At 34.5% G+C, this 13,231-nt stretch overlaps 1 protein-coding gene across 1 annotated transcript in view; it reads right to left on the bottom strand.

The window, feature by feature from the left end:
* Positions 1 to 13,231, bottom strand: part of EXOC6 (exocyst complex component 6) — a 258,977-nt gene that overhangs the window by 88,410 nt on the left and 157,336 nt on the right. Inside the window, exon 19 of the mRNA XM_042782364.1 lies at positions 4,373 to 4,514. Within this exon, the coding sequence (XP_042638298.1) occupies positions 4,373 to 4,514 (142 nt within the window). The remainder of the gene's footprint in view (positions 1 to 4,372; positions 4,515 to 13,231) is intronic.

Here is a 13,231-nt window from a genome sequence, read left to right as displayed (position 1 = left end):
ACTTCCATAGTGATACTGCCTCGGAAACCCAAGGAGGGGTTGCTATGAGTCGGGTCCAACTCAACGGCACATAACAACAAAAACAATACACACACACATACACACATATGTATATAATATGTATGTAAGTAATATATATGTAAATACTGTAATTTTCAGAAGGAAGACTGGGCAATTTACTTCATAGTGATACTACCTTGGAAACCCAAAGAGGGGTCGCTATGAGTTGGATCTGACCCAAAGGCAGTGAATAATATAATTTTATTTTGTTGTTGAGAATACACACAGCAAAACATACACCAATTCAACAGTTTGTACATCTACAATGTAGTGCATTGATTACATTCTTTGAGTGGTGCAATGATTCTCACCCTTTTTTTCTGAGTTTTCCCTCCCTCATTAACATAAATCCACTGCCCCTTAAGTTTCCTATCTAATTTTTCCATTTGCTATTGTCAATCTGATCCCATAAAGATAGTTCTTAAAAGAGTATAATGCTCAAGCTAGACATTTTTCACTCCAAAACCAAAAACCAAACTCGCTGCCATTGAGTTGGTTCTGACTCATAGAGACCCCTCCTTGGGTTTCCGAGATGGTATCTCTATGGAAGTAGATTGCCCAGTATTCCTTCTGAGGAGTGCCTAGTGGTTAACCGCCAGCCTTCTGGTTAGCAGTCAAATGTCTTAGGCACTACGCCACCAGAGCTAAACTATTGTTTGGTTTTAAGACTTCAGGGGATATTCTGGTTTAAGGTTTAAAGATTATCTCAGGGCAATTGTTTCATGGGTTCATCCAACCTTCATGGCTCCAGGAAGTCTGCAGTCCATGAGAATTTGAAATTCTGTTCTAGATTTTCCTCCTTCTGATTAGGATTCGTCTAGAGAATCTTTGATCATAACGTTCAGTAATGGTAACTGGGCACCATCCAGTTCTTCTGGTCTCACAGCAAGGGCTGTAGTTATTCATGGAGTTAGCCACATAGTTCACATCCTCCTCCTATTTCTGACTCTCCTTCTTCCTCTGCTGTTCCAGGAGAATAGAGACCAAGTGTTGTGCCTTGGATAAGTGCTTGCAAGCTTTTAAAACCCCAGGCACTACATATCAAACTTGGAGGTAGAACAGAGGCACTAAACATGTTATTAAGCCAATTAACTGGGATTTCCCATGCAACCATGACCCAAAACCTCCAAACCAAGGAACCAAATCTCAGAGGGTTTTGGTTGTGCATAATCAGCCTCAGCAGCTACTCTCTTTTTCGTCATTGTTGTAAATAGATCACACAACTTTTGCCAATTCAACCTTTTACAAGAGTTGGGTGCGCAACCCTACCCTTAATCAACATGGTTATTTCCATCACTGCTAGCCCCTCTTTCCCCTCCCTTCTGCCCCTAACCAAAAAAAAAAAAAAAAAGCCCACTGCCATTGAGTCAATTCTGACTCACTTACAGTGACCCCTACTGGTTTTCCAAGGCTGCAAAACTACATGGAAGTAGATTGCCTCACCTTCCTCTTGCAGAACAATTGGTAGATTTGAACTGGTGACCTTTTGGGTAGCATCCCAATGCCTTACTACACTACCAGAACTCACTTCCTGCCCCTAGTAACCACTAATAAACTTTGTTCTCTATACTTTTGTCTTTTTATAGAAGCAAGTTCAGACAATATTTGTCTGTCTGTGAATGACTTATTTTACTCAGCATGATGTTTCTCAACTCCAAAAACACATTGATCTTTTAGTTTCTAGTATTCTACATCTGAACTGTCTATCTACCTTCTTTTTCATATCCCAGTTGACTCCCATGGTATCCACATCCCTTCTCTTCATAAACGTACCATGCATTCCAATCTTGCTCTTGTTTTAGAAAATGTCCTCTTCCTACCTCCCTTCATCTCCTTTCCCTGACTCAATATGCAGAAAGTACATATACTGCATTGATACCAAAAATAAACATTGCATTTAAAAATTGCTTTCTTTCATAAAACCAAAAGATACTACTTAAAATAGGATGAAAACTTATTTTAAAATTCTCTTAACATATTCATTAGAGAAAGTTGTTTCCTTTTTTTAAAAATTGCTTTCCCCTTCACCTGATACGTGTTGTTTCATTTTTAAATGATTTATGTCTCAATCACTGACGGTCAAGAGTTGGAAAAAAATAAAAACCAAACTCACTGCCATGTTGATTCTGACTCATAGCTACTCCCACTGGGTTTCCAAGGCTGTAAATCTTTACAGAAGTGGACTGCCTCATCTTTCTTTCACAGAGCAGCTGGTATGTTTGAATCACACACCTTTTGGTTAGCAGCTAAATGCCTTAACCACTATACCACCAGAGCTCCTTAGTCAAGAGTTGAGGTTGATAATTTTTTTGTACCTGTTCACTATTTATACTAAACAATTTAATGTAAAAAATATATCTTTTGGAAAAGGGAACATTTAGCACCAAAGGTAGTAAAATAAACATGAAAAATGTAGTCAGTCAATTTATATTAGTTCAGTGAGCACCGAATGCATGATATAATATTAAGAAGCAGAGCCAACCATAGGCAAAAGCTCAAAGGAAGCTGAGTTGTTTTCTGTGATTTGTCTTTCAATCTTTGCATTTCCTTTTCCATATCTATAGTGCCAGAATCTTAGTTCCCATCTCATCAGGGCTTATCCCTCTTGCACTTGACCCCAGACCTCCTTAACTGAGTTATACCTCATACTCGGAACCTCTCTTGATCTCGTTCAAGAGATCAGTCCTTTAAGAAATCATCAGCATTTTAAAATGAACTTTTAGTAGCTCTGCCCAAAGGAGTAACTAATTATGGAAATTCACCTATGGCAGAACAGAGAGGCAAAGATTTGGGGTTAAATGTGCCTTTCTCTAACTATAGTTAGGGCTAGCCCCTTATGAAGAGGTAACAGACCAGAGAGAAAATCCAGACACTTAAATTTGCTAAATTAACTTCCATCTTTGAACAATAAATTGGAGAAGACACAACCAAATGTCAAAGGTTCCACCACCTAATGACTTTGAAGTCACATTAAAGATGTACTAATACAAAATACTTTAAGCAAAGTTTGCGTAAGATACTTATGTAATATCTTACTGAAATGATCTCAGAAAACAACTTTCTTTTTCTTTTGTTTTGAAGAAAATAAATAGTTGTTTTTTTTTTTAAATTAAAAACAGGGTTTATTACAGCAAATGCGTGTTTTGCAAAATAGGGAAACAAAGAGCAGCCAAGATGTGCTTGACAAAATGCTCCTGATACATAGTTTTGTAAAAACTTTGCATTTTTTTATGATAGACAATTGACCTTGATCAAAGAGACTATATATAATTATTTCCTTTAATATTAATCATGTCTTTCTTAGCTGAATACTGTACATAAAGTAGGCACACAAATATTTTACACTTACTGGGGAAAAAGCCAAAAGCCTGTCACTGTTGCTTCAGTTACAAGTGGCTGAGATTTAATTTTTAAAATATATTTCCTAGAATGTATTATTTTAAAATTTGCCTCACATGAATATTTTACAATCCTTCTTGTGCACCACTGATTTTCGATTTATTAGTAGTGGTGCCTGGCTGAATTACCAAATACTTTATTTATTGATTAAAGAATGGAACTGCCAACCAGGGATTTCTACTGTTTAATCAGTGTGCCACTCATTTGAAAGAACTGCTTGAAAGCTGCTCACGTATGCGCATGTCCTGTACTTAACGAGCTATAATTTTAGAGCTGATCAGACTCATATCCAGAAGCACATGTAACAGAGCTAATAACCGAACAATCCATCCGGTTTTGAAGCTGACTGGTTAGTATCAACATTTGATTATGGAATCTAGCTAACCTCTTTACCTATACAAAATTAAATGGAAAGCAATGGTAAAGGCAAGAGCTTGAGAAATTCTTTGAGGAAGAGAAACAAACAAACAAAAAGCAGAATACAAAAGAAGCTTCTTTGGAATACAGGATATTAAGATTATCTTTCTAGCAAATATCTAAAAAGTTACTTACAGGGAAAGTAAGAAAGAAGGACAAACTAAGAATGATGATGTCCATTTATGACAAACACTAGGAGAACTTCACAAGAAGGCATGAATAATGAAGGAATAACTGAAAGAAATGAATGATTTTTTTTTTAACTATCCCAATTTCAATTGTTGTTTGACTGCCTCACTCTAGAGGCTTCAGATATGAAGCTGAGGTACTTTTCTCCTTCTGGAAGGAAGTTAGCCCTGCTGCTAAGGCTCCTGAAAGTTTAGATGAATCTGGCCCCTTCCTTCCTTTCTGAACTGTCCTTCTACATAGTTTTTTTCAAATAATTAAAACATAATTCCTAGAAATATATGGGATTTAACCAATATGGGGTACTTACATTCACACTGAATGACATCTAAGTTAAACTGCTGAACAGCTCCCATGCTTATCTGTTTTAACTCAGTGTCCAGTAGCATCTGCATTAAAGATGTTGACAGATGCTGGCAGGCTGACATGCAGGCTGTCTGGGCAACTTTTCCCTGTTTAAAACAATCAAACCAAAAAACAACAAATAAACAAACACAGAAATAGATCTTGAAGTATCAGAAAAATTACATACCTGGCATTATTTTTGTTCTTTTTAATACAATAATAATTATTGGCTTTTCTAGTTCTGTATTCTGGGTGGTTATGCCTTTCTCATAGGAATTAAAATTAATATTCTTGTTTCCTTATCCTTCTTGGGATATATATATCATTAAAGCTCTAGTTTCACAAAGGAAAATTAAAATACAAGTCAAAAATTATTTCAGATCCCTTAAAACGTCTCAAGTATTTAAAATGCACATTAAAATTTGACATTTATGACATACAACTGACATGCTGCCAGAACATTAAATCCATATAATATTTTTTAAGCTCTCTTATATAATTAACCAAGCCAGAAGAAAGGAAGCTAACAAAACAGCACAATTTAAGTTATAATTATTTAAACTGAAAAAATTCAAAATATACTTTGAATGGTAAGTCCCTATCTCTAATCAGAACATTAATTTTCAAGTTTCATTTTTTTAATGAAAAAAGTCTTGCCTATCAATGTGACTTCAAAACCATCCACAGATCTGTATTTAGTGTTAGAAATTAGATTTAATAATTATCTGCTAATTCAGAAATATATAGTTAAGTAAAATACAAAGATGGTGACTTCATGATACATAATATCATTATAACATATTTTCTACAATAAGAAGCTCTTAAATCTCCACATGAACTTTCACTGAAATCTTTAATTAAACTGTTTTCTGAACAAATGACAAAAAATGTTTAGCCTCTAGTTTATACAGCTGAATCACAATACTATGTCATTTTTAGCATAAACTGCTTCTTTAAAAAGGCTTTGCATTTCAACTATAAGTGGTTTTGTTTTTTAAATATCTCTTATGTACCTCTCTTTGTCTCCTCTTCCTCCATTTTAAATAAAATATTGTAATAACTCTTAAGTAAAGTCTTTCAGTATAATACTGTCCCTACTATGACTTATCTTCAATGGCAATTATGTGATTGGTTAATGGACTCTTATTATAGTATTCAAGGATCCATGATTTTAATGAGAAATCATGATTTTGGAAGATGTGTCACACTTTGCTTCATTTGCATTAAGAAATTGTTACTTAGTAACAATTGGCAACACTGATTTTTCCCACTTATAAAAGCCAATAAAGCTACAAAATAATGAAAATTAACATTTCAAACATAAATGTTAAGATATATTGGTGCAAAAACATTTTCATAGAATTAACTTGTTAGAAAGGTAATAAAACATATTTTCAAGATGTTAGTAGAACAATATTTGTTCTTTAAATCACACATTTAAAGTCAGCTAGAAACAAGGAGCTTTTATGAATGATGAGTCTTTAGCATTTAGACACTATGCACAGTGGAAAAACTTCATATCTAAAATGGAATGCCAATTTCTCAATCAAAAACTTCAGAGATAAAAGCCAATGCAAACAATATGTTTGACAGATACTGATGAACTGCCAAAAAGGAATGCAACAAACAATGCAACACTCAGCATGCTTCAAGATGCCAAACCCAAGAGGAATTAGTTTGGGAGACATGCAGCTCCATTCCCCAAGCAGAATAATACGAAGGGGGGAGGGGGCACAGAAAAAGGAGAAATCAATGGAATGTCATTTAATTACAACGTAATAGCTTGAGAATACTTAATGGAAATGTCATTTTGACCTAATGGAACAACTAGTGCATTTTAGTTTAATGTACTTCTCCATCAAATCAGTCCCATGTCCCATTTACGTTGCTACTCTAACATACAAACTGCAAAAGCATATTAATGCAATTGCCAAGAAAAAGTTTACTATAAAATTTATTCCATAAGCAAACATACTGCACAATATAAGTGCATTATTTTCAAGAAATTTTTAAAATTTAACATAGGTTCAGATGCTTCAAATGACTATATATAAATAGGACTGGATTGAAAGTGATAGTTAAGAGTACAGAAACACTGGCTATTCCATAAACCTGCTGAACAGGTAATGAAACATACAAAGACACACATACATGAATTCAGCTCTTTATTTACATGACATATATAATAATAAAATCCTAATATTATATTTCTTTTGATTAGGCATTACGAAATACAGGCTTATTGTTCTCAAAAATAAAAGTTTAAAAGATTTATAAAATACTTTACAAATCTTCAAATGAAATAAACTCTTCCTTTTCATAGCTCAGAATGTAAATATCAAAGTTTCAGATACTTTAAATTTTAAAAGTTATTCTATAAGATATTTCTACATATTTTTTAAAATGTCTACTACCTAACTATAAAATGTACACAGATATTCTTTAATTTCATCTACTATTTATATTTAGATAGAAATTTTTTAATGTTCCAAATATCTGCACACCCAAAAAATATCTTCGGCAGTTCATTTCAGATGCATGCAGCCCTTGCCTACTTTGGTATAACCAAAACATCCTTTTGAACACTATTATTGTTATTATTGTTGATGTCCTTAATAATGTATATTTTTAGCACAAAAATATCAAAGTACTTTTATAATTATCTTTAATAACTAGCCCTTGTCATTAGAGATTCTCTGGTTTTTAATATTATAGCCAAAATAATTAAGCGATATAACTGAGAAAAACAGCACATTAAATAAATTTTAAGCACCTAGAAATTTCTGCTGCCTTCATCCTAAAAATTAATTGCAACTATTATTAACATTTTCTTTCTAACAGCACCAAGCTCAAAAAATAAGTAAAAACACCTGCTAAACTTTTAAAGGTAGCATTTTTTTTTACCCTGCTCTAACATTTTACTGAAAAACAACTTGTAAAGAGAGAAAACCCTTAGACAAACTTCTTATATTTCAAAGGAACTTGTAAAAGAGAATCTGCTGACATATTAGATCCTTTTTGCATTACCCAAAAGCTTTTCTTTTCAGAACAATTGTGGTAAAGAGACATGTGGCTCCTAGGAAATTCCCAGAGGGTCAACCATATGCATCCTCCCATGGCTCCTCCACAGTGCTGCTTTCTAGACCCATGTCTCAAAAGCAGCTTTCATCATTTACTTGTGTGTCAGTCAATATGATTTATGGACTGCATTCAACAAAGTCAAAGCATATAGAATGAGAAATATGACTACAATCTGCTAATTTGTTTTGTATTGAGCCACTTAAGAGTCAAAAACCTGATGTCAGACTGAGAACAGCAACACAATTAACCAGCTGGTGACAGATTCATCCATCCTCCCTGCCAGGCTGTGCCAATCAAAGACAGCATGAGGCGACATTTGGTGAAATCAGTAAGAAAACTCATTCTCTAAGTAACCTATGTGAGACCTTGATTGACATTTTTTGAATTTAGCTTGTGGAACACAGCCACTCTTTACCCAATAGTCCCCCACTGCAAGCTGTGAAATAGGCTTTTAATGCCAATCAACAAGAACAATAAACCACAAACCACCAAGCCTCAGTCTAAAAAGAATCAGGAAAACTCATCTGTTTGTATGTCAAGACAAATTTCCACAATAATTTACTATTATAGATTAGGCTAAAGATACTCCATTTCCTTTGAAACATCACAAATGACATGGTAACAAGAATATAACACTTTATTAGGTTATGGTTCAAACCGTTTTGGTTTCAAAGTAATGTTTTGATAGATCTACTTCAATATAATAGTAGGAGAAACACAGAATACCTAAAAACTAATTTGGCACATTTAAATTTTCATTTGAAGTTTTTGTTTCTGTCACACCATTCTCTTATTTCAAAGATCTAATAAAAAGGAAGGTTTTATTTCAACAGTAATTATTTGAAAGCATTTCTCAATGGTGCTTTCATTCTGTTAAGACATTTAACATAAAAATGTGTTCTTGAAATTCTTTCTGCATTGGTCTACCCTTCCTTAATAATCACAGGAGAGTCCTTTTTTCTTTTTTTTTATATCCCCACGAAAGGTCAGCTTTGCACAATAACTACTCTTTTACTGAAGTGTACATAGACTCAGAAATATGGCACACTGTGTTTGTCATTCTTTAAATCAGTGATGGGTTTTGTTTCAAAAGGTTATGTAATCCTTGTCAGAAACAGAAAGAAAAAAAAAGGAAAACAAAATCATGGGTCAATTTGAATATTGACTCTAACATTTGTAAGTGAACTTATTACTAATTCTGATCTTGAATGGCTTTTAAAAAGTATTTAAATTACAGCAATAAAATACTGCTGTATTTTGTACAAAGTCACTGCCTTTCAGTTATTTCAGTTATGAGACAGTAAAACTGTCTCTTCAGAGAGAAAGCAGAAAAGGAAAGAAATATTCTGTTAAATTGGTCAGTCTCTTGAAGAGCCACAATTATAGTTTTTTATAATACATACAGACTTAAGGAGTGAGGGCTTTCTTCAAATGAGAAGTAAACACTTAAACTAGAAATAAGAAATTCTTAATTGAAATATGAATAAAAAGATATCTAGCTGAAAGCAGATATTCTGATTCAATAAACTGTTTTTCTCTTATTTTATACTAGAACCCCTCATCTAAACTTTTACTATATGAAACAATATCTTGCTTAAAGGTAAAGAATATTTTTTAGGAAAAAACATCCTGAAACATCAGATTCTCAAGAATACAGAATAGATGAGTGATAAGAGTTCAAATATCAAGAAGAATTTCTCTAGTGAATTTTAATAACTTTTAACACTACCCTGAAGGCAGAGATTGTTTTAGATTAAATAAAAAAATTCATTGTTGTTGTTATGTGCCGTCGAGTTGGACCTGACTCATAGCGACCCCTCCTTGGGTTTCTGAGGCAGTATCACTATGGAAGTAGATTGTCCAATCTTCTTTCTGAGGAGTGGCTGGTGGGTTTGAACTGCTAGCCTTCTGGTTAGCAGTCAAGTGCCTTAGGCACTACGCTACCAGAGCTCCTATCAAAAATATATCTACTCTAACGCTCCCAATATTACCCTAAATACTTACTTTACACTTGTATATTCATTCCTCTTATACTGTCTGTCCCCATCTATCTCTAGCCCCTGAAAGAACTGGTTTCTTTAACCACATTTTCCATAGTCAATTGTGAATTCCTATTCTCCCCTCCTGAACTATTTTCCCTTCTAACAACTCCAGACATAAGGATATGAGTTAGTAACACAAATGCTTGCTTTTGGGACACCCATACACAGATTAAACAGAAAAAAACTGACTTCAAAGTTTTTAAAAAATTTCCTTCGATGGTATGTAGTACCTGGATTTTTTAGCTTCCTGCAAGTATCATTTCTGTTGTCAAGGCATTCTTGCCTCATCAAGCTCAGCCTAACTTTAGTAGGCAGAAGGAGACTCTGGGGACAGGCAGTTCAGTAACCAAAATCCCAACCTCTCCAATCACTGTGGCTTTGCTGTCTTCTATTAGGTGATCTGGATGCAATTTGTTAATTGATGCAATCTTATTAATGTCTACAGTTTTCAATTATATTTTATAGTATTTTCTACAACAAATTACATGACATTCTTAAATTTGGCAATTCTCAAAGTTTTGGGGTATACTCATCTATGAAATCAAGGGCCTTCTTAACAAGTGGAGTGTCAGCGAAAATAAGGGAACCCTCGATGAGATGGACTGACACAACAGCCACAATGGACTCAAACACAGCAACAATCACGGAGACGACACAGGACCATGTTATACACACAAGGCTGCCTTGAGGCATAGCCAACTTAACAGCAACCAACAACAAGAAGCCCCAGATAGTGAGAATGGGGTTGGGATGAACACTTTAGTCACTTCCAGTTGAGGGAGTAACTGGGATGGGATTTTGAGAGTATGGAAAATATATCAAGAGAAACTCAAACCAAACCAAACTCACTGCCATCGAGTCGATTCTGACCCAAGTGACCCTCACTGGGTTTCTGAGGCAGTAAATCTTTATGAAAATAGATTGCCCAGTCTTCCTTCTGCAGAGTGGCTGGTGGGTTTGAACCGTCAACCTTCTAGTTAGCAGTCAAATGCCTTAGAGCTATATCTTAAACAAAATGAAAACCATAAAAAGTGTATGGAGGGGCAATCAAAGTAAACTATGTACTTACCATTTTTTTCTAGACATAATTTTGCACATAGCATTTAAAAACACTCTGAGAGTAAAGAATAAGTACTTACAGAGATCTATAATAGGCCTATGCCAACTGCCTTCTCTTACTTCCAAATAACTGGTAACGTTTTGTAATCTCAATGCTACCATCTCCACACTGACTTCTATAAGAGGTAGAAAGATTTACAACAACATGACAGATTTTCTGCATTGGCTAAAGTTTTCTGAATTAAAGAAAAGGAAGTGATGAAAAAGATTGTTGTGGGGACAACAGGATCTCCATATGCACAAGAATGAAGTTGGACCCACACTTCAGACCACACATGAAAATTAACTCAAAATGGTTCAATGACCTAAATGTAAGAACTGAAACCATAGAACATAGAAGAAAACACAGAAGCAAAGCTACTAGACCTTGCTTTTAACAGTGGACTCTTAGAGGTGAAACTAAGAGCATAAGCAACAAAAGAAAAATAAACTGGTCTTTATCAAAATGAAAAGAATTTGTACATCAAAGAATACTATCAAGAAAGTAAAGAGACAATGTACAGAATGAGTGATAATAATTAGGAATTATATAACTGATAAGAGTTTAATATCCAGAATTTATAATAATAAACTCTTACAAGACAACCCAATTTGAAAATGAGCAAAGGATTTGAACAGCCATTTCTCTGAGAAAGAGATATAAATAGGCACATGTGAAAAGATGTTTCAACATCATGAAAGAGTGTTCATTAACCCTCACTGCTGTCAAGTCAATTCCGACTCATAGTGACCCTATAGTAGAGTAGAATGGCCCCATAAGGTTTTCCAAGACTGTAATCTTTGGAAGCAGGCTGCCACACCTTTCTCCCATGGAGCAGCTAGTTCGTTTGACTCTCCCATCTTTCAGTTATCAGTCAAGTGTTAAACCACTGTGCCACCAGGGCTTCTGTATTAGTCACTCTCAAACCAAACTCATTGCCATCGAGTCGATTCTGACTCATAGAGACCTTATGTACAACAGAATGAAACACTGTCCAGTCTTATCTACTAGGATGCCTATTATCAGAAAAACTGAAACTAGTAAGTGGTGGCAAGGATTTGCAAAAATTGGAACACTCCTGCTTTGGTGGTGGGAATGTAAAATGGTACAACTACTGTGGGAAACATTTCAGTGGCTTCTCAAAAGGGTAAACATAGAATTACTCTATGACCCAGAAATTTAACTCCTAGATATACACCCAAGAGACGTGAAAGCAGGAACTGACAGAAACACGTATACACCAATTTTCATCATAGCACTATTCATAGTAGCCAAAAGGTGGAAACAACCTAAATGCCCATCAACAGATGATGGATAAACAAAATGTGGTATATACATAAAACAGAATATTATTCAGCCATAAAGAGAAACAAAGTTCTGACATATGCTACAGTGTGAATGAACCTTGAAAATATGCTAAGTGAAATAAGCCAGGTACAAAAGGACAAATACTGTATAACACCACTTACATGAATACCTGGAATAGGCAAAAGCATAGAGACAAAAGTTTAGTAGTGGTTACCAGGGGCTAGGGGAAAGTAGAAGTCATTTTTGAAGGAGTGTTGAGCTTCTCTTTGGGTGATGAAAAACTATTGGAAATGGACAGTGGTGATGGCAGCATAACATGGTAAATGTAATTAATGTCTGAACTGTACACTTAAATGGTTACAATGGCAAAGTTATTGTCATATGTATTTTACCATAAATTTATTTTTTAAAAAAATTTGTTCATCTTCTGAACTCCTCCTCTATATGTATGGGGTCACTGTGAGTCAGAAATGACTCGATGGCAGTTGAGTTTTTTTTTTTTTTAAATGTAACATTAGTCTGAATATGCTTGTTTGGTGGAACTTTACAAACTCTAACCTCTTTTTTGTATTATATTACCTTGCTTAAGTTTTTGTAAGTGTATACCAGCATCTCAGCCTGATGTATTTTCTGTTATATCTAGCTGACCTGAAAACATCCTGCAAATATGAATGCACCAAGGTTGTTGATCTATCCTATTAACTCTTCCCTTGCCCTTTCTCATTTCTGTTTTTTTCTACACATACAGGAGGAAAAAAAAAAGAGACTCTTGGAATCACCAAATCACAGATATTACAGGAAATTTCTGAATCTAGTATCTTTTTTCCCCTACTATTTCCTTCCTTCTTCCCCAGGGGATATGACCTCCCTTTCTGCTGTCTTTTTCTGTTTAAGATAATTGGTAATTCCAATTCATACAATCTCTTAATATATTTTAGTCTCTTTTCTTCTCCCCCCATTTCAGTTAACTTGAGGGGGTATCTTTCATATTTCTCTTTCTATTGTGCAGTACAGGTCAAAGAGGAAGATATCATTTGGATTCCTAAAATTTTGCCACTCCTATTTGCAAAAACTTAAGAACTTTCTAAACATGGATTCTAAAACTGTTAGATGGTGTACCCTCATTTGTTTTTAGTACCCTCATTAGTATTAAATCTTTCTGCTCAAAATGGTACTTAGCTCATATAGACTGAATGGATGATCTAGTCTATTTTATCTACAGCTCTGTTAAAGAGTGAAGTTATAGGATACATGTAAGTGTGCATATATATTTATATGTTGTTGTTGTTGTTAT

This window comes from Orycteropus afer, unplaced genomic scaffold (genome assembly GCF_000298275.1).
Source record: "Orycteropus afer afer isolate SDZICR_OR568_19922 unplaced genomic scaffold, OryAfe1.0 scaffold00293, whole genome shotgun sequence".
Classification (NCBI taxonomy): Eukaryota; Metazoa; Chordata; class Mammalia; order Tubulidentata; family Orycteropodidae; genus Orycteropus; species Orycteropus afer.
The sequence above is the reverse complement of the archived record's forward strand: the minus strand, read 5'-3'. Positions and strand labels throughout refer to the sequence as shown.